The 21,670-nt window shown below is 35.3% G+C and overlaps 4 protein-coding genes across 8 annotated transcripts; 1 reads left to right on the forward strand and 3 right to left on the reverse strand.

Annotated features, from left to right (window-relative positions):
* Window positions 1-1,332: 1,332 nt before the first annotated feature.
* On the reverse strand, window positions 1,333-8,101 carry LOC121235064 (syntaxin-61-like). 5 transcript variants are annotated; one of them, XM_041131281.1, is made up of 9 exons: window positions 7,720-7,735; window positions 7,593-7,687; window positions 7,095-7,173; window positions 3,860-3,973; window positions 3,430-3,543; window positions 2,940-3,133; window positions 2,232-2,322; window positions 1,987-2,052; window positions 1,333-1,762 (listed from the first exon to the last, which is right to left on the reverse strand). In XM_041131281.1, the coding sequence occupies exons 3-9, from the start codon at window positions 7,146-7,148 to the stop codon at window positions 1,652-1,654; spliced, it is 744 nt and encodes a 247-aa protein (XP_040987215.1). In that variant the 5' UTR covers window positions 7,149-7,173; window positions 7,593-7,687; window positions 7,720-7,735; the 3' UTR covers window positions 1,333-1,651. The 5 variants fall into 5 exon arrangements, with proteins under 5 accessions (XP_040987215.1, XP_040987218.1, XP_040987216.1 ...); XM_041131284.1 differs by lacking the exons at window positions 7,593-7,687; window positions 7,720-7,735 and adding an exon at window positions 7,915-8,101 and having other exon boundaries at window positions 1,333-1,651; XM_041131282.1 differs by lacking the exons at window positions 7,593-7,687; window positions 7,720-7,735 and adding an exon at window positions 7,915-8,100 and having other exon boundaries at window positions 3,430-3,547.
* Window positions 8,102-9,367: 1,266 nt separating this feature from the next.
* Window positions 9,368-11,487, reverse strand: LOC121234905 (putative pentatricopeptide repeat-containing protein At1g53330). The gene has a single exon (XM_041131048.1). The coding sequence runs from the start codon at window positions 11,213-11,215 to the stop codon at window positions 9,833-9,835; it is 1,383 nt and encodes a 460-aa protein (XP_040986982.1). The 5' UTR covers window positions 11,216-11,487; the 3' UTR covers window positions 9,368-9,832.
* Window positions 11,488-15,184: 3,697 nt separating this feature from the next.
* On the reverse strand, window positions 15,185-16,252 carry LOC121234908. The gene is made up of 2 exons (XM_041131050.1): window positions 15,832-16,252; window positions 15,185-15,322 (listed from the first exon to the last, which is right to left on the reverse strand). The coding sequence occupies exons 1-2, from the start codon at window positions 16,126-16,128 to the stop codon at window positions 15,305-15,307; spliced, it is 315 nt and encodes a 104-aa protein (XP_040986984.1). The 5' UTR covers window positions 16,129-16,252; the 3' UTR covers window positions 15,185-15,304.
* Window positions 16,253-17,755: 1,503 nt separating this feature from the next.
* Window positions 17,756-20,787, forward strand: LOC121234907 (ras-related protein RABA1b). Its single transcript, XM_041131049.1, has 2 exons — window positions 17,756-18,197; window positions 20,028-20,787. Exons 1-2 carry the CDS (start codon window positions 17,977-17,979, stop codon window positions 20,461-20,463), a joined length of 657 nt encoding a protein of 218 aa, XP_040986983.1. The 5' UTR covers window positions 17,756-17,976; the 3' UTR covers window positions 20,464-20,787.
* The last annotated feature ends 883 nt before the right edge of the window (window positions 20,788-21,670 follow it).

A 21,670-nucleotide genomic window follows, 5' to 3' on the forward strand; every position in this document is an offset into this window, starting at 1 on the left:
TCATGTTAAGTGTGACAGAAAGCATCTCAATGTTGTTCTTTTGACAGCCCTCCAGGCATCTACCCTTGATGCGATAGCAAGCATCTCATGAATGTCCTAAAATTGCTTGCATGCTGTTTAGAGTTTACCAGGAATATTACAATCTTTCAAATGTGCAGTTCAGAAAATAAAGTCAATGACCCTCCTAATTTATGTATGATCCATATGATCGAATAAATAAATCACTACCCAACAAAAGAAAATAAATTTTATAAATCTGTCTGTTCAACTTATAACCAGACACTCGTATTAAGATATGATCTTTAATGTGTACTGTGACATAAGATATCCTAGTTGGTGGAAAATAGTTTTAATTGTATGGTTACCAGATTTTCAAGAAAGGATAGGACAAACGAATTAGACAAACATGGGGGCATTCGAGATCAAGTCAAACCATTGCTCTAAAGACTTCATGAATGTCTGAATTATATGTATATATACAGATTCAACGCACGAAGAGTGGCGCTTTTGAACTGGGACACCATTGATGCTTTTGTGCCACGTGAAGAGTACCCCATGGGAAGGGGAAAAAAAAGCCACCGGAACCTTTCATGTGTTGGCTTCTATAATTTTTTAGGACAATGTGTGACGTAACCCCAAGACCCACCACTGTATCTTTTTAATTCCCAGCTAGCTAGATATATATTATAACAATTTAATTTATTGCAAAAGGCAATGATCGATCATCCATGCTAATCTAGAGACTTCCTTGCCTGCATGTGTAATGCAAAGGAAGATGGTGGCGGGGTGCATATATAAGATGAGTAACGGTGAAAGCCTAAAAAAGTAGTTTTTAGATCAGAGGTTAATGGAAATGCCAGAAAGATTTCTGGGTTGTTTTTTTTTTTTTTTTTTTTTTTTTTTTTTTTTTTTTTTTTGAAAAATTCTATTTACAGTCCTGTGAGAGACTGCATATACAGTCCCATTGTTAAATGGGGGTAAAAGGGAAAGTGCCTCTGAGGATTCAATTGCACTTCGACCACAATGCCATATTTGGTATCGGGATCGCAATGGAGTTATGGGTTTGCATGTTCACTTCACTTGGATTTACAGAAGTCACAAGTGCAAAAATATTTTGAGCACAGATCCCCAGGAAGATTTGTTCTTTGTTGTAAAATAATGGCGAGTTCAAAATATGGAAAAGCATCATTGGCCTAGAAACAAAAACAGAGTAAATTAAGAGGAACGATATATAAAATATATATATATATATATATATATCTATCTATTTCATCAAACGCATGCTGAGAAATCATAAATGGGAACCATCTAGTATCTTGGCAGAGCCGCATGGAGAAATAAACATGACTCAAAATAATAGTATTTACATTGTATTGTAATTTTAAGTGCTATTTCAACCACAAATTCTGAGTAACTTAAGCTATTGCACCGAACAAAAAGGTAGATTCTTCATTTCGTTCCAAGTCTTTTTTAACTCCAAAAACCAACCAGATTACCAATCAAATCATTTCAATCCGACCTATTCTGTAGAGTCCCCTCCTTCCTCTCTCTCTCTCTCTCTCTCTCTCTCTCTCTCTACTTGCAAGGATATTCCCATCGCTTGTCCCAAGTCTCCCATGTACAAACATTGCAAACTTGTTCATTCAATTGCCTAAGTGAAGAAGACCAGAACGAATAAGATGATAAACAGAACCACCAAGAACAATATCATCATAAACTGGCCCTTTGCACCAGCTTTTTTCATGACCATAGCGACCTTTTTCTGCAAAGAGATGATAAAAATCACATTTTCACCTCTTATTACATATTAGTATGTTGAAATAACCAATTTGTTAAAATTTAGCAAATGAGATCATATTTAATCTGAAACTTGTTTTCAATTGACAAAGAGTAGCTTAAAGTCAAATATTTTAGATGACTGGTACGAATCAATCTTGCAAAAATTGAAAATAAACAATATAGTTCAGACTTATTACAGAGGCTCACCTGAACAAAATCAAGGCGATTTGATGTACTGTCCATTTCCATACCCAAATCATCTACAATTTTCTCCTGGGGCACCCAAAGATTACCATTTAGTCCAACAAATCATCAAAAAAACAAATGACACCTCAATGAGGGTGACAAAACAGTTAAGTAACACGTTACTGATAGTCTGAAAAATGTCACTGTTGCATAATGTTATCTTTGACATCATTTTCTGCCAGTAAAACTGTGAAAAAATCCCTTACCTGTGCAATAAGCTCTTCATGTATGGTAAGCCCAACACCTCCAATTCTCTGCACACTTGCACTAAGTTCATCTAATTCCTCATCCTGCTGCCTGCAATCAACAATTGACAAGGATACAAAATCAAGAACAGTCCAAGATACAAAGTACATAGCATGTTTCTCGGTATAGCACAGATCTACCCCAAGAGGTTTCTCCGTTAAAAATATCAATATCTTTTATAAAACGTACAAATATTATGAAAATAGTAACAACTAGATAGCATTAGGAATCCTAACGCATCGCCCACAGCGGAGTAAAAATGATAGCAACAGACCCTTCTTCAAAAAATTCCCAAGGAATAAGCTATAAAAGCAATATCTTGATTTTGTTTTCTCCAACAACTGGCTAGTTGTGGTAGCATCATCCTCACTGATTTAAGGATCATTACATGCTAATTAGACTTCATAATATTTTGACAACCCGCTTATCAAAAAATAATATTTTGAAAACCCTAAGAGGAGTCAGAAATTTCTTATCTACGTTGTTAAATTGCAACACATAACATATATGTTCCTTATTAACCAACACACAAACAAGCCAACCGACATAAAGAATCAAGTTCTGTAAATAAAACCCCCAAGTTTGAAAGACAACTCATAGATATCAAGCTTTAATATGTTAGCATGAGCCTGTGTGGGGAAGGAAAAAGAAATAAACAATAATGCTACTTTATCAGAAGCAGCTGTCTATCAGATTCTGATGATATGAGATCATCATTATCTACAGCAGTGTAGTGGTTAGATCTATCCTTCTGGTGCAAATCTGGCATCCTCATTAGTTCTCGACGCATAACACTCGCACTAGTAGTGCCAGTCCCATTTGATTCCTTCCCAGCTTCTACTGCTCTCTTCATGGTGCCCACCTAACAAGTAGTCCAATAATTTAGCCACACACACACACAAAGCCAAAAGCTTGTAATGCAATACAGTATATTATCTAAACTATTCCTCTGGTTAGGAAAGGAATAAAAACCATTGCTTCTAATAAATCAACATGGCAACTGTTTACCTTGTGATTTGTGTGAAAAAGAGTAGCCATTTTAGCTAAAGCCCAGTTTATTGGGTAATATTATAAAGAGTGCACTTGTCAATCTACAAGAATTCTTATTACTAAGCACAGCATCTCCATTCCCCAACAATATAGTTCAACAATTGATACCTGCGTACGAGCAGTGCTGGTCCATCTTCTTCGTTTTTCAAGTTCCACTTCATCAATGCCATACCAGGATGGATCCCTAGCTGCCACAGCAATTGCTTTGTCCAATTCATCCACCTTCCTATCAAGAAAGCAGGCTCTCAATAGTTGCATATTGAGGCTAATTTGATGAACAAATGCCAAAACTCATATCAAAAGATCCGCGACGAGTGGACTCAGTAACAGACCCTTGATTGCAAATGAAATAGCAAGGGTTTAATGCAGGTTGAGATCACATCAGAATAATAAGGAAATTTGTTAAATTTATACACCATGCAATCTTCTCACTGACTCATTGCAGGGTAAATCGCATAATGGAAACATCTTGTTGATCTTTCACAGAATAATAGAAGAGGTAAAATCAGTATGTTAAATGTAGTTGTTCTAAAATTACCTGCCACTCAATGCTCTCACAACCAGCAAGCAGCTCCTTTGCGAGATGTACTTGGTCTCCAGCATCAGAAGGAATACGCTCCCATTGGTGAAAAGTAGACCGCAACTTATCAATCTAACCAGGAATGTAATCAAATAGTCAGACAACTAATATATCTTAAGAAACTCCTAATGCCACCATCTAAGAAGTTCAAAACAAAAAAAAAACCAAATCTAAAAGTGATGATAAGCAACTATCTATCATTATCACAGCACTGATCAGAGGAATTAACAGCAATCCCACGAAAAATGCAATTCAAACCAACCCATGAATAAACCATAACAGTAACAACAAAAATAGAGCACCCTATTTCAACTCCAATCTTTGCTCCATCGTCCCATTGTATTTACATGCTTCTAGTAATCCACAATATGTGGTAAATACATCAAAAGTGGAGTTGAATTGGGGCAGAAGGAATATATCAGAACCACCAAAATGAGAAGTAATAGGCGGCAGATGATGTCAAATACTATATATCATGGAAATATCAAGAAGTAGTGGTAGAAACACAAAAGTCACCATGTGACATACCAGTTTTAGTTTTAGGGTTTATAAGTAAATTTTTCTAGTAAATTTATATTTTTAGAATTTATATTTTTATGATTATAGTTTTATCAGAATTTATATGTACTTTATCTTTATATTTTCTATTATAGTTGCGATTTATGATTTGTTAGAGTTTTGTTTTAATAAGGATTTCTAAAGTGTATCAGATTATGTACTACGGTTTTGTTTTGAAATTTAAAATTTAAAATTTTCTTCTAGTCACCGAACCTCATCACTTTGTTAGCCTCTGTTTGAACTTCAAACCACCCAACCCGTGTGTTTCTCTCGGTGATTTTGTTTGTTTTGCTAACGTCCTAGTGGAACACCAACTCTATTGCCGTGTATTTCCTCTACTCATGCACGTCAACACTCTCAATCACTCTGCACGTCTCTATCCTTCTAGAACTCTCCATATATTTTTTTTTCTCTATTTAGCTACCATTATAAATATCGCTTACCTCGTACGAGAGGAGTATCTCGTGAGTCACTACAAAGCATCTGCTTCTGAAACACCCAGAGTACCAAAACACTGCCGTTTAAGCCCTAGATTCTTCCAACCGCCGCCGACCACCATAGGACATCAGAGCACCACCCGTGGAACCAGAAACTGCCGACCAGCTCAGCCCCAGCACACCCACTCCCTTCCGGTAAGATCTCGACCGCCGCAGCCTTGTTTTTGTTTCGGTAGTTCTCGGCTCAGTCTCTCTCTCTCTCTCTAAACTCTCTCTCTCTTTCTCTCACTCGGTGCCGCACCATCGTAGGAACCTCCAGTCGCGCCGCCGACCACTCCCAGCCACCAGAACTGCCGTCGAGTTAGCCCCTCTCCCTCGGTGAGCTCCTCCATCGCAGACCCTTTCTCTCAAACTCTCTGTGTTTTGTTTTGGCCGTGTATTTCGGTTCTGCCGTGGGTGTCTTTTTGTTGGGCCTTGGGCCTTAGGCCCGTATGGGGTTGGGATGGGCTTATTTTCCTGTTTGGGCTCATGTTGTGTAGTATTATTATTATGGGCCAGAGTTTTTAACCCTTTTTACAGACTATAATAATGTTTAATTGAATATGATCTTATTTTATTTCAATAATTATTTTAGTGAAATTTATTGAGTTTAATATTACTAGTTGAGTTATTAAATAAATGTAGTTAATTAAAGGTTCATTTTTTTTAATAAAAATGTTTAAAGAATTAGAAATATGTTTTTTTAAAGAATAATGTTAAGTCTAATATTTGAATTAAATTTCCTTTGTCAATTTAGTAAAATTTTAATAAAATTTCTATGTTAAGAATTTAGTGGAATTGGTTAAGTTTCTTATAAGATTTAATAATTATGTTGAGAAATGAAACTTAGTTTAAGAATTTAAGTTTTTGTGAATTATTTTAAAATAGCTCGAGTATTTCTACTAAATTATAAATTAGTATTTTTAAGTAATATAAATACTATGAATTATTGATTTTAGTGTTAAACAAATATTGGTTTGACTATATTTTAGAACTTCGAATTTGGTTAAGTAAGATATTAGTATTTATTTATTTCCAAACAATTTGGTGATAGTTATTTATTGAATATAGGTCTCAGGTTACGAAGTATTATTCAAGAAGAAACGCATCGAGGTAAGTAAATTTGATCATAAATTAGGATCATCACAGTTAGCTTATATGTATGTATTATCCAAGCCAGTTCATTGACCGCCACTATTTATGAACCCCTCATGTCATATGCATGCATGTCATCTACCATAGCATACGACCATGTCATTCCGCATCATGTTTAAATTCAGAATTTATGATTTTGTATGTAGTATGTCATGCATCTCATGTGTATAAGATACGTAAGCCATCTTAAATTCAAGTGTAAGATAATATCAGATCAGTTAATAAGATGGCCATTCAGATGCATGGTACCAATGCAGTTCAGTTCAGGGTGGTGTGCAAGCCATGAACTCAGTCGTGGTCCACCATAGTATGCTAGAATACTATCAGCAGTTCCCCTTGCTGCAGCGGGATGTGGGGCTGGTGCACAACCTTGCACACAGGGTTAAGTGTGTTGGCCAGTCAGATAAATCAGATAAATCAGTCAGATCAGTTTGTTAATTCAGTTAAGACAGTCATACATAGCATAAGCATCAGCATGAACAGTCATGAATTTTTTTTTTTTGCTCAGTATGAAAGTTGTTATGAAAATCTTATGTTCATTACGTTTACGTTGTGATAAATTTCTTACTGATTCATCGACTCATTTTAGTTTATTTTCATGTTTTTAACCACCCAGGTGAAGATGATGATTACGAGCAGGCAGGCCAGGAGTAGAAGGAGCATTTATTTTTTTTTTAGTTCAGACTTTCTAAAATAAACATGTTTTTATGACATGAATTTATTTCAGTTTATTTCATTTAATATTTTGGAAGACAGTTTTATTAGACATTTTTCCGCATAATAAAAGTTCAGTTTTTTTTAAATTATGAAATTATGGGATCTATTACCGGATTATTTTTATGGAAAATACGTGGCACTCCTAGCCTACGGGAAGGGGGTGTTACACACCAAGGGCCTACACTTATATGATCACGTATACCGAATAAGACATGCTATTGACTGAAAATAAAAGTTTCTTTGCTAAATGCTCCTTCAAATCATAATCAATTCACCAACAAACTTACAGATTCTTGAATCTCCTCTTTCACTACATAGAATGGATCTTGGGCAGAAGGCATCTTGGAAGATATAATAGTAAATAACCTATACATGTCCATAAACAAACTTCCATTAGCAAGAATACACACAGACATGTGTATACTTTGGAATTGACCATCCATAAAGATCTTACACCCATAAGTAAAACAAATAACTAGATATAGAATAACGGAAAATTTCGTGGAAGAGGAGTGTACTGATTCTTAATCGGAGAAATGGTGGGTTTTTCCTAAAACCAAAAATTTGAGATCGCCAGCATTAAAATTTCCTGTAATTTCAAAGATAGAAAAGGAACTAATGAAATCGTTAGCAAGCCTATCTCGCCAAATCAGCTAAACACTGCAAGATACTGAGACTGACAAGCACAATTAGAAGCAGCCGGTCCACTTTTCAGTTATGGCTTTGAGGGCCAGATTCTTTGGAAATTCCCAAATACACACGAATAATTCGAGATCTTTGGATACCTTTAAGCCATATCAGGCTAACATATGATTTTTTTAGGCTGACAGAGAAGCAAAACTTCGCAAAATTTCGAATCAGAGACCCCAAGATTGAATCTTTCGGGATCAACTACTGAGGAAAAAAAAATATTTCGAGATCTATTATTCTAAGAGTATTTAAGACAAGCATTGAAAAGTGATAAAAGAAAATCAGTAATAATAATTAGGATAAAATATCAGCGAACCAAATGACGACCAAAAGTACCGAGATCCTGTAATTTTATGAAAAGATTAGAAAATCGTAAAAGGAAAATTAACAGTAAAATAAAAAAAAAAAAAAAACGACCTGAGAGAAATGGGCTGTCCGGACTGGCCTGAAAAGTGGAGGACTGAGGCGGAGGCGTCCAGGAAGAAAAGGAAAGTTCTTCTCTCTTTTTAATTTCCCCAAAAAAAAAATCTTCGGAGATGGGAATAATACTGTTGGAGCGATAGAGTGACCGACCGGTTTTCGTTAGGAAAAATAAATAAAAATTATTAACTGATCAAATATTTTCGATTTTATAATTTGTAATTGTTCAATCGATTTTATATCTTTTATATTCTAAAAGGCAATATACCAATATGAATTCTGTTACATGTCTAATCGTATTATTTATTACGAGACTACATGGAAATATTAGGCTTACCATTCTTCTATTATTATTTTTTAATTTATTTTGATCCGACCAATATAATCATATCATTTTATTAAAAATAAGTATCTTACTAAATTTATAAAGATATTTTATAAAAATAATTTTATAAATTGATATTGTTAAATGTATTAGTTTATATTTATTTTATAATAAAAATAATTTTATAACCTAACGCACCACAATATTAATAAATCTTATTTTGTGAGATTTTATTATGAACTAAACTTTTCTCTAAAAATAATTTTAACTTTACATAAATAAATTTTATTTTATTTAAAAAATTATTTAACTTATGCCTCTCTTATAATCTGTTTATAATTATATATTAAATAAAAAAATTTCAACATATTTATATTGATTGATTATAAAATGAATAATAGTAAATTCATTTCCTTTTTTTAATGATTATTCCTTAAGCATCTCCTGGTCTTAAAAAAAAAAAAAAACCAGACTGATTCTCGGGATTAGTACACATAGGTGAGCCAAGAGGCATTAGAAAAAGTATCCCAATATTGCAAGGCCTTTGTAACACAGTTTTAAATTTCGTACCGTACCGGTTGGTACAGTCAAAATTTTTCGTTTCGACCGTCCGGCTGGTACAGGTACTATATCTGTTCTGTACCGGCCAAAATACCGGCCGGTACCGGTCATACCGCCCTAAATTTCGGCCTGTACCGGCCTATATTTCAACCGGTATCGGCCGATATTTCGACCTGTGTTTTTTTTTTTTTTTTTTCGTTTTTTCAAACTACAAACTTATTTTTTAACCCTCAATTCAGACTAGACTATTTATAATTTATATATATATGTATTTGTATATAATTTATTTATATATAGACTATTATTTTAGAATATAATTTTTATATATATTTATATATATAATTTATTTATAGATCGACTATCCCGAAACGTTATCCCGAAACGCTATCTCAAAACGGTACCGGTATCGAAATATTTCGTTCCAGTGCCTTGACCGGTACGGTGTCCGGTACGGTATTCAAAATATTGCTTTGGAACCCTGAAAACCAGATAGCCATTGTGTTAGAAAACTAGCTAAAAATAATATCACTGTTTATCAGAGAAAACTCAGTAAAGGGAGATAAGTTGGTATAACTTTCCAATTAATTCTACTTGGATAATGGTTCCACAGACGAACTAGCATAGCCTTGAAATTTCAAAAGACAGCTAAAACTGCTATAACTATTGATACAATAGGTCAGACGGAGATTTCCATAGCTAAAACACTTCAGAAATGGAGATTTTGGGCTGCTAGCAATGAGAGATGAAATGAAAATGGAAAAGGAATTCCAACTCAGCATCTAAAGCAAACTGAGCAATCCAAGTAATGCCATTTCTCCACTGGTCAAACTTGGGATTTTGATGGCGAGATATAGCCTTGGAAAGCTTTAATACAGCATTCGAGCACGCATGATGACAGAGTCATGCTGCAGCCAATTATTGAGTGGCACAAAGACATGAACTGCCAGTCACAACGAAACTAGTCTTTATGGGATCGGGAAGCACACCTTCAATTGAACAAAATTCACTCTCAACTGTCACAGTCTAAAATTACGTTATCACCAAAGTGTCAACAACCTTGGAGGAATTTGACAACTTTTCTTTCTTACACGCCATCAAAACCATTATCCTCCAGGTATCTTCATCAACGAGATTTCCTTTTCCCAGACTATTCAAAACAGTTAATGGCAACTCCAAATTACATTCCTGAAATAATCCATCTACGAGTTTATTAATACTTGCACTGCGAGGTGCAAAGCCCTTGAAGATCATCTCCTCTAGAATAAACGCAGCTTCCTTAAACTGCTTCCAATGACATAGCCCATCAAAAAGTGTCCGGTATGACACCACATCAGGAGTACACCCACGTCTTGGCAAATCTTCGAGCAAATCTCTTGCTTCAATCCATTTACCCTCCTTACATAACCCACCAATTATTACATTATAACTAATAACATCCGGCTTACACCCCTTCTCCACCATCTCATCCAATATTCTAAATGCTGCTTCAAAATCCTTCTCCTTACAAAACCCATTAATCATAGCATTGTAAGTCACAGTATCAGGCTTACACCCAAGCTCTTTCATTTCCTCCAAGATCCCAGAAGCCTCTTCCTTCCTGCCAGCCTTAAAAAGCGCATTAATTAAACTAGAATAAACCACCGAATCCAATTTCAACTCATTTCTGACCATCTCCTCCTTAAGCCTAAATGCCGAACTCAATTCGTCAATCCCACAAAGCCCTCTAATCAATGATGTATACACATACGCATTAGGCTTAACACCATAAACGCACACCATATCCTCTTTCAACTTAAAAGCTTCTTTCAACCTAAAATTCATGCAGAGCTGATACATCAAAGTCCCAAACGTCACCACATTTGGAAAAACACCCCTTCTTTGCATTTCATCAAACACGTTCCACGCATCATCCAAACTGCCAATCCGACAAGAAGCATGGATCAATATATTATATGTACAAGCGTCCGGGGTCCCGTCTTTATAAATACCGAGAAAAGTTTCTCTCACTTTCTCAAACTCTCCACACCTCAACAGTGCGTTCAACAGCGAATTAGCCGATTTCACGGTCCGCTTGCAACGGTAATCGGTAATTGATTCAAATGTCTGTATAGCACGGTCGGGGAGGTTGGCGCGGCCGTAGAAGGAGATGACATTGCAGAAGATGATTTCACCGGGAGCGAAGCGGGTCTCCTGTTTAAGTTGGTGGAGTATTTGCTCCATTTCGTCGAACATCTTGGCGCGGCCGAGCTTGGTGATGATGAGGTCGTAGGAAAGGACGGAGTAGCGCAAGGGCTTCTTGGGATTAAAGTTAGGGTTAGGGTTTCGGAAGAGTTGGAGAGCGAGGGTGGGGTCCTTTTGGAGACGGAGGAGGGAGGAGAGCCTAAAGGGAGAGATGGGTTTTGGAGGCTTCATCTTCTTTGGGGATGGGGGAAAGTGGCATATCGATATCAGTATGAGTTCGCTATGGGGCGCTCACGAGGGCAAGCAGCAATTTTTACTCTCAATAGTTTCGGGTTTCGACGCTTTTCTCTTCAATTAGATTGTTCTATCCATGGCAAGCAACTTTCACAATTTGAGATCAGCCTGCCTCGAGAGGAGGAGGAGGAGGAGGAGGAGGAGGAAGAAGCGAGATGTGTTTTAAAGTGGATTGGTTATCAGTTCAGACGTAGAGCATGCACGGCGTGCATTGTAGTTTGGTCAATTACATTTGACTGAGTTCACCTCGGCCCAAGTATTCTAATTTTTGAAAAGTTGCGTTGATAGGTAGTATTTATATTTATTTTATTATAAAAATAACTTAATTTATTTTTATGTAATTTATTTATAGTTAAAATATTTATCTTCTAATTTTGTGTGTTCCTTCGATTTGGAAGATCTAAAAATAGTCATAGATATTGTAGGGTTTATTTGATAGGAGTAATATTAGGTACAAGTTTTAAATAGATAAATTTTATATAAATTATTTATAAAAAAGTAAATTCACTAAAAACAATTTTTTTTATATTTTTTAATTTAAGGTCAATTTTTTAATAAAAGTTAAAATTGTGTAAGATTTGTCTATTTCCAATTTATATAAATCATTTCTCCGAGCATGGCTTCGTTTAGATCATCAATTCATCTCAATTCATCATTACAATTTTTTTAAATTTCAATACAAAATATAATAAACAATTCAATTTTTTCAAATCTCAAAATAATAATAATATTAAAAAATAATATTTTAACAATATTTTATCATTTTATTTCAACTCAATTCAACATCTAAACACAACATATCTCTCCTACTTGAGTGCCTCGAAATCCGACTTATACAACAATTTAAAGGAATAATTTTCCCGTATTTACTGTCGAATAAACGGTCATGCTACAGCCCCGCTAGGCTTAGCATGTACTTTTTTGTGTGTATTTTTTTAATTTATTTTGTATATAGATTTTTTTTATACTTTTAAATATTTTTAAAAAATAAAATAAATTATAAATATCATTAAAAAATACTTTCTTAATCAGAAAGTAAAAAAAAAATTATAAAAAAATATTTTCTTAATCACGAAATAGAATAAAAATTATTTTTTATTCTACTTCGTGATTAAAGAAATATTTTTTTAATAATATTGTAATTTTTATTTTTTTTAAGATATTTAAAATTATTAAAAATATTTATATAAAAAAAAACTAAAAAAAATATATAAAAAAACACTAGAGCCTAGCAGAGCATTTAGCATTTTCCGTCGAATAAATCTACTCTCATCAATTTTTGGGTCTAATTGAGTCCTGAAAATTTTTTTTTTCCAATTGTATTTACTTAATGATTAAAAAATAATTTTTTAATGATATTGTAAATTTTAATTTTTTTAAAAAATATTTAAGAGTATAAAAATATAATTTAAAAAATAAATAAATAAAATTTGCTCTCATCGGGAACCATTTCGTCCAGCCATATCTGCCAGGCTCACCATCTCAACTCTCGAGATTGGGCATGGGTTTGGGTACAACCGTGCAAGAGGAAAACCACGCAGAGAAACCCAGAGTAATGCTCTGTGTTTCCTTAAAACAAGGGAATGGAATTTGGAGATATTGCATTAGTCGGGTTAAGTAAGGATAATAATAACCTTACTATCTTTCTACCATCTTTTTATTATTATATAGTGTATTTAAAAATATTATTTTTTAAAATTTTTTTAACATCCTTAATCATTAAAATAAAAAATTAAAAAAATATACAACTTTAATAATAGTTAATTTCTTAATCATTAACTAAAAATATAAAAGAAATAGAAAATAATTGGTTGGAAATAGTAAGTTTATCGTTATTCTAATCATAAATACTTTTGCTAGATAAGTCGGTTTGTTGAGAAAATAGGACTCATTATAACTTCTAAAAATAATACACCTTTACAAATAGATTTTCTTTATAAAGCGTGGTGTAAGGGATACAATATCTCAAGTCCAGGCACCAGCTCATCAAATAGTTTTTACTAGAAAATAAAAGAAGAGAGAAGAATGAGAGACAATGACAAGATAGGAGAGAGGAGTGTGTGAAGCGAAAAATGTAGACAGTGTCAAGAGAATGTGAGAAAGGAGAGGTGGTTAGACATGCAGAGGGAAGGGGGCCATGCCTCACCACTAAAGAGGACTTAGCTTCTTCTTTACCAGCTTCTTCAACCTGGAGAAGGGAGCTTCAGGGAGAACCATCTTCTCAGGTAAGTAGACCTCCGACTTTCATTATACAATGAGAAATGAGAGATTATGAGGAACTGTAAACTAGTCATGTTATAGTAGATTTCTCCTCCCCAAACACTCATGGACGATTATGCTGAACTACATAAATTTGTGTTTCTCAACCTCTTAACTTTTCCTACATTTGTTTTCTATACACCGCTATAGATGTACACATTGACACCGTACGGCCGCACAAATCGAGGCTCAAATCATCTTAGCAGTTTAGAAATGACTATTTCTCCTCTTCTGGCCTGTTGTGCCATTTTTTAGGCATCAATACTTGGTTTGAATGATTGGTTGGATAAAAGTCTTGATCAAGAGGAAAATGAAATATTTATAATTCTTTAGTAACTTTTTTTAAATGTTAAAAAAATTAAAATTATGCTTAATAAAATAACACAATTATAGCGTTAAATGAATTAGGTGAAAAATAGTTTGGGATTCGGTCTCTTTTGGAAATCTTACCATCGGAGATTGCACATTCACTGTTTGACTAGTGGTCTCACTAAAGTGTATAAATCAAGGTTACAACGATCGGAAGAAGAATTTATCTACAAAAATAAAGGCGGTTTTGCCTTTGGATCTTAAAATGACCCCTTTTTGCGGTAAGGAGTATGGAGTCTGGACACTCAAAAAGCGCCAACGACTCTCCGGTCTGGAATTGGCAGAAAAACCCAGTCTGTATTCCCTTTTTCTAGCATGCATGCCGACCATGTCTGCTGATGGGTCGTTTTACCATTCAAACATACCGAACGCGCGACTTTATGTACAATAGGGAACATGCACACCAAACACTTGAAAAGAGAGACGAATTAATATCGAGAAAAAGCAAGCTTAAAATAAAGAAGAACGACAGCATATACAGTACGTGGATCCGCATGTACGGATAGATGGTCTTCATCCATACGAGTCCTGTAAGTACTACGTGCATCGCAAATCGTATAACCTCTGAGATTGGAATAGTAAACGATCGAGCTGAACCAGAACATTTTATATATGCAACAGCTTGTACCCCCTTCAATTCATTGCTTGGAACTTTCATCTTTTAATCCTAAGTTCAGGAATATTAGAAGGGAATAGCACGAATCTATCAGAGTCCTATAAAACAATCTGTCCAACTTTGAATTACCCAAAAGTTGGGGAGGGAATCTATTTCAAGTTTAGGTCAGACAAAAGAGGAGTATGATCATGAGTTAGAACCGTTGTTTTCAGAGACCTGCTGTATCCAGAACTTATGACGCAAAAGCAGATTCATAGCAGCAAAGCCAGACTGAAATTCGCTTTGCAGGCTAGCATATTGCAGAGCATGTCTGGCAGACATCATGTCATTCTATCCATTCATGGCTACGGGATAGTTAAAATCTCAAGACCAATAACACAAGATTGATCAAATACGTATATTGATTATATTATGATGACAACAGTACAAGATCAGCTACGGGTACGCGCGTGTACATTAAGCCACTAAAACAACTACATACATGCATGTATATATGTAGTTGCAGAAATGAGAGACCCTATGTATCAGAGGTTCTATTTTGATTTGAAACGCACTTTTGGGATTTTTTTTTTTTTTTTTTTTTCTCCCTTTGTTTTGCTTTTGTTTTCTTTGGACAATTATATTAACTTAAGCTTGTAGATTGCTGGAATGCGTATCTCTAGCTAACTCTTTACTTAACGTCGTTCGCTAAGTTGGGATATTACACATATATAGAGACAAAACATGGCTTTGTCGGTGTAATCATTGATTCTGAATTAGTGAGGGTGGCACCAAGATTATCTTCAAGAGCACCAAAAGACCTGAAAAATAAAGAAAAGCGTCCCAACATACATTGTCTTTAGAGTACTTCTTGATGCGTTCAAAATATATGCAAAATATTATCCCTAATTAAATACAAGGAAAAAATAGAGAGAGAATAAAGAAACTAAACGAAAGAGTGAGAGAAGGCCCTAGTTTTAACCAAAGTAAAATGCTAGTTGAAATTATAAAAGTGTTCGATCCATTTTTTTATTTTATTTTTTATTTTTTATTTAATGATTAAGAAAAATGTACTGATATTTTTTCTATTTTTAAAAAATGTTTAAAGATATATAAAAAATGATTTAAAAAATAAAAGAAAAAAATAAAAGTGTATTTGCACTTATCGGTTGAATTCTTCGGTCGATTATCGGTACTGTTAGCACTACCCTTAACCAAATGCAATATTCATTAGATAAAAAGGAAGAAGAAAACGAGAAAATATATAATTAGCAACGCACACGTACAGATTAGGCACAATTACCCTATATATAGTGAGGAAAGTACTTACAAAATTGAAACAAAATATGCGTGACCTCCATGCCTTCTTTGCATTCTTCAGTTTTGAGAATATCTCATCTTTGGAACATATTTTAGCTGGTGCTTCGACCAAAAACACCCTACGCTGTATTGGAGGAGACCACAAACCACTCTTCTCATAATCAAAGTCATATTGCGATGCATCAAAGAACTTCCCTAGCAGCCTCTCGGAAACTGATTTCGAAACCATCTGAACACTACTCGGACTTGATGTGGAGGAAGTTTCCTTCAGAGACGAAGCTGGAGAAGAGCCTTCAAAGATGGTCATTGATAGACCTCGAGGAACACAATGGAGAGATCAGGGGCAGAGATCAGAGAGAGAAAGATCTAGTACTAGACACAAAAGTTCAGAAGTTTCCGATAAAGATAAACATAAGAGGGTGGAAACACGGAGTAATATGGTGGGGACGAGGGTGCCATGCATCTTATATATATTATTATAGATGGGACCACAGTTCATTATATGTCTTTTTTCCCTCTGAAGCTAGCTGAATATGGTACCGTTATTAGAAAAATATACCTTTTGATGAACAGAAGGGATTTGAAGAACCACCTTTGAACTGTTGTTAGGAAAGCAAATCCATTCGAATTTTGAATTGATTAAGGTATCATTTGGTGGACATGCATGCATGAAGTCATGCATGGAGGCGGTCTCCATGCACGGAACCCTACATCCTCAGTCATACATGTATACAAGTTTACAACACAGAAGCAAATGTTGGTTTTGGTTTAGTCTATTTCTAGCAAAGGACGTTACCATATATTAAAACTTTAGGCCACTTTATACCGTAAAAAGACATATGCAATAGACACACAGTGTCATAACGCATTTGGAAAATCTTTATACACTACCAGTGGTAGCAGTACACTCGACAGGGACCATGTCTCTCTCCTAAAACGAATCACGTGGCTCGGTTTGAATTCACAATCCATTTAAACTCATCTCAACTCATCTTATTATTCACCACTATTCATCAACTTTAATTCACAAATCTCACTACTATTCACAACCCATATCAACTCATATTCGAATCCAAACGCCTTCTAATCTCTTCATTCCTTTCTCATGTTGGAGTTAAACACCCACTCGGGAGAGAAAAATAAAATAAATTGCATTACAATTAACGAAAAAATCATGAGACTAACACTATCGTTTAATAAACTTTCGTAAGAATTAATTAATTACAGCATATTATAAGAAGGGAAGGCCGGTTTCACGGGGATTCAATTTGGAAGTCTTGGAGGCAGTCCTACTAAATTTGGCAACGACCCAAGAGCAGGATTAAGCTCTACATGGGTTTGAATCAAGGTGTTTTGTTATGTATCTACTCCTTAATTTCAACGAAAGATAACGTATTTTAGTTTGTCATTGCTTCACACCTAAAAAGAAAATGAGTTGCATATGGTTAAACTTGTAGGTATTAATTAGCAAGCTTATAATTTTCTCAAGTTGCGGGAAAATGGCTATTAGCTCAAGAATAACCATTTACATGGAAGGGGGAAAGTTGTAGCAGGCCAGGGATTGCTATTTAACGTGTTTCTTAAATTGTGCTTTACAAAGATACCAACTTTTTTTTTTTTCCAATTACATTGAACTTGAATGTGATTCTTAATTTTTTTTTTTTTTCCCATTTTAAAGATTAGATATATCTCATTCAAAATTATAAGAACATTTTTTTTTAGTTAAGCCTGTTTAAATATAGAAATTATCTCATTTCATCATCTGATCTCATTATTATAATAATTTTTCTAAATTCTGATATCATTTCATCTAACTTTACCAAAATTTTCAGCAGATTTAAATTTCAAATTTTGGATAGGATTAAGTCCGGATAAGCAGAAAAAATTCCAATCATGTGAAAGCGAATGATATAGTCCGAGATGTCAAACTTGGTTTGACCTATTTCCATCGAAATTTGGATGTTTCCCACTTCGTATATCCCTTTAACCGACGTTTACCCCCTCGCATAATAATCTCCGGCTCTTTTCGAAAACATTTTCTCGCTTCCCACTTCCGAGTACTGACTACATCCCACCGAAAGTCTTGCTTGCCTGCAAATCTCTCTCTCGCGCGCGCCCATTTGTTCGAGGAATAAAGCTTTGGAGCTAGCCAACAATGGCGGGGTACAGAGCTGACGACGACTACGACTACCTCTTCAAGGTGGTCTTGATTGGGGACTCGGGCGTGGGCAAGTCGAATCTGCTGTCCAGGTTCACCAAGAACGAGTTCAACCTCGAGTCTAAGTCCACCATTGGCGTCGAGTTTGCCACTCGCACCTTGAACGTCGATGGCAAGGTTATCAAGGCTCAGATTTGGGACACTGCTGGCCAGGAAAGGTATTTGTTTCTTCTCCAACCCTGCCTTTTCCCATTTGGGTTTCTCTTATTTTAGCTTCTCGATTGATGATGGGTATGTTGGATTTGTATAGCTATGGGTGCCATACCTATAAAAAAAAGCTTTGAATGCCATCTTAATTGATTGCTCAGTTACATGCTGGTTCTTTTCTTGGCTGGGATGCAAATGACGTATGGTGTTTTTACTAAATTTTAGGCAGAGATTTAAATCTCCTATCATGGATTTGTTTCAATGAAGGCATTCTTTCTCTTTAAAATCTAATTTTCCGTTTGTAAATAATTGCCCTAGGAGTTGTTTACTTCTGAAGCTTTGGGTGTTTTCTTCGGATTGGGCATATTTACTTATCCTTCAATATGTTAAATGAAGATCGTATATGGGTCTGAAAGCGAGACGGGTTTTTAACGTACTGTATGATAGTGTTCAACTTCATCAACTTTGAATTTTCTTAATCCGGGTGATGCGCTTTCTCTTTTCTCAGAAGGCGCTTTTTAGTTCCGAGTTGCTCCCCAAGAGGTTAAAACCTCGATTCATGGAATCCCGTTCTTCCTGGTCTAGATCTGTAAAGAGGTGCCGTTAACCAACTTAGGTACAGGTATTATAATTGGGCTGTTCCAAAGGAAATAATTGTTCCACACACTGCGTGACACCCCGACTGGAAGGGGGAGTTGCACATTGTCCTCTTCAGGTGCATCGAGTTCAGATATGTTGTTTGAAATATTGCATCAGTGGTTGTGTTTGTTTGACAGCTTAAGGAGCTAAAAACGTCCAACAAAACTACATGCATGAATTAACAATGTTAAGCTAGTGGGTGAAAGCCACCTTTTAGTATTTGAGTCATAAGTTTTTCTACTTTCCTTTGTGGCTTTAGAGTCCTCAGATTTGATACGTTTGTTTGGAAGATGGACTGATGGCTTGATCGACAGGAGGATAACAAGTTGGTTGTCGGTTAATTTTGAAATTATGAAAGGGAAGCAAATTAGCAAGAGTCAACCTTAAAGTAGATGCTGCTTGTCAAGGCCAATTGGTCAACTGTTGAAATGTCACTATATGAAACTCTTATTGCAAGTATAAAGTTAACAATATTACTAGTTTACAAGTGGAAACAAAGTTTAAAGGATTACCCTAACTATTTTTGCAAGATGTGGATTGTAGCCTGAATTTGTAGTTACCATGGAATTCCTGATTGTTTAGACTCTGGGTTTAGATTATGAAGGCATTAAGCGGTATGTGCTGAGTCCTCTACGGAGTGAATAATACATCAATTTGGCTTACACAAATAATCGTGGAGAGTGCTAATTATGACTAATTCTTTTGGGATATCAAACAAATGTGGCTACAGTGTCCATGGTTGTGACAACTAGTGTAAGTGTAAATGGTAGGTGTTCTGTAAAGATAGATTGATGGAAGAATATTGAGTTTTCTTGATGAGCCTGAGACAAAGGGAGTAAGGTACGTACTGGCAGGGAAGGTGGGCTTGGGAAGTAGAGGTTGAATTTGTCTTGGTGCATGAAGATATACACTTTCCTGTATCTTTTTCATTCATATCTTCAGTAAGTGCAATTTTTAGTCTTGGTGTTTATATATTAACCCTATCTCAATAAGGATTTTATTCTGTTAACATTTAGTGAACCATCGTGCCTTGTTAAGATAAGACACTTCAAAGACCTTTTAATCAGATACAAGTAACACCAGTTTATTTTGTTTAGCGTGCCAAATGCTGATTATTGTTGACACCATCTGAATCATAATCTTGATACCTTTACCCTCACAGATTAGATGTTATATTTCCATTTGCCTTCTTGACTTTATAGGTACCGTGCCATCACCAGTGCATACTATCGTGGAGCAGTAGGTGCACTCCTTGTGTATGACATCACTCGTCATGCAACATTTGAGAACGTTGACAGATGGCTGAAGGAGTTGAGAGGCCACACAGATTCAAACATCGCCATGATGCTTGTTGGGAACAAATCTGATCTTCGCCACCTAGTAGCTGTTTCAACAGAGGAAGGGAAATCCTATGCTGAAAAGGAATCACTTTATTTCATGGAGACTTCAGCACTGGAGGCAGTAAATGTAGAAAATGCTTTCGCTGAAGTTCTGACTCAAATCTACCACACAGCAAGCAAGAAGCAAATGGAAGGAGGAGAAAATGGAGATGCTTCATCTGTTCCAGCCAAAGGAGAGAAAATAAATATCAAAGATGACAAATATGGTTTGAAAAAACTTGGCTGCTGTTCAAGTTAGAAATTATGGGCTGGATTGGGCTTCTTGTATTGTGTATTATTTTAAGAGAGATACAAACGAGTAACAACCAGGAAAAGGAAATTCTGTCGGGATATTAAACTTTGTTTGTTAAACCACGGTGCATGGGATGTAGGCGCAGAATAGGCGCATCACATGGCTTGGCTTTCCTGTCCATCTTTCTTTTAGATCTATTACAATGTTTTTTTTGTTTGAAGTTTCCTGAGCAGAATTTGCGAAAAGCTGTGCTACTAGCCTGCTCTGTTTTCTACTGTTCTCTGGTATGTATAAGCTACATATGCTTTTGAAAAGATTTTACATTTCCTATATTTTTTTCGTAGGTGGTGTTGGTCGGATGAAAGCAATTTCCAAAGAACTTTTATGCCAAAATGATTCTTTTTGCCCCTTTTGTGAGAGAGAGAACAAACCATAGGAGTGCTACGACTATAAAGGAATTATATAAAATAAATTTCACAAATTAACATGATTTCATATGATTTGTCAGTTTGTAATTTGATGAATTACATCAAGTTATGTCAGTTTATGAGATTATTTTTGTATAGTTTTCTTATGACTAAAGTATTTCTCTTACTAATAATCCCAAGACTACATAAACTTCATTTTGTGGGAATGAACTCTCTATTTCGTGCGAACGCATCCATACACAAATAGTTGTAATTCCTAAAACTCTCCATGTGGCATGTACACACAAATGCCATAATGCAAACAAAGTTGCAAATTTCCAACTGGTTGCGAGAGAGTTGCTTGCCTATCAGCTCCAATTCTGGGCAAATATGCTAGAAATATGGCGCAACAGCAAAGAGAACGGTGAACCAATCTAATTGAAGAGTTCTGTTTTTTTTTTTTTTTTTTGAATCGAAGAGTTCTGTTATTTATAAATCAATAAGGCATATTAAATATTAAAGTTTTCTATTTTAATTGATATATTAAACTTTCATATCACTAACATGTTTAATTTATTAATGAACAAAATTTAAATTTATAAATAAACAGTTGATGCTGGAAAAATTGCACAACAGGCCGGAATGAGAGAAATAGTCATTCCCGGCCCACTGTTGACTTGAGCATTGATCTATGTTGTTTAGAGCCCCCAGCAGTGTTCTGGTGCGGTTGTACGGTGTTGATGCGTATGTCCATGGCGATGAATGAAAAATAAGTGTAGAGAAAATAAGAGTAAGTGACACACACA

The sequence above is a fragment of the Juglans microcarpa x Juglans regia genome, chromosome 6D (genome assembly GCF_004785595.1).
Source record: "Juglans microcarpa x Juglans regia isolate MS1-56 chromosome 6D, Jm3101_v1.0, whole genome shotgun sequence".
NCBI lineage: Eukaryota > Viridiplantae > Streptophyta > Magnoliopsida > Fagales > Juglandaceae > Juglans > Juglans microcarpa x Juglans regia.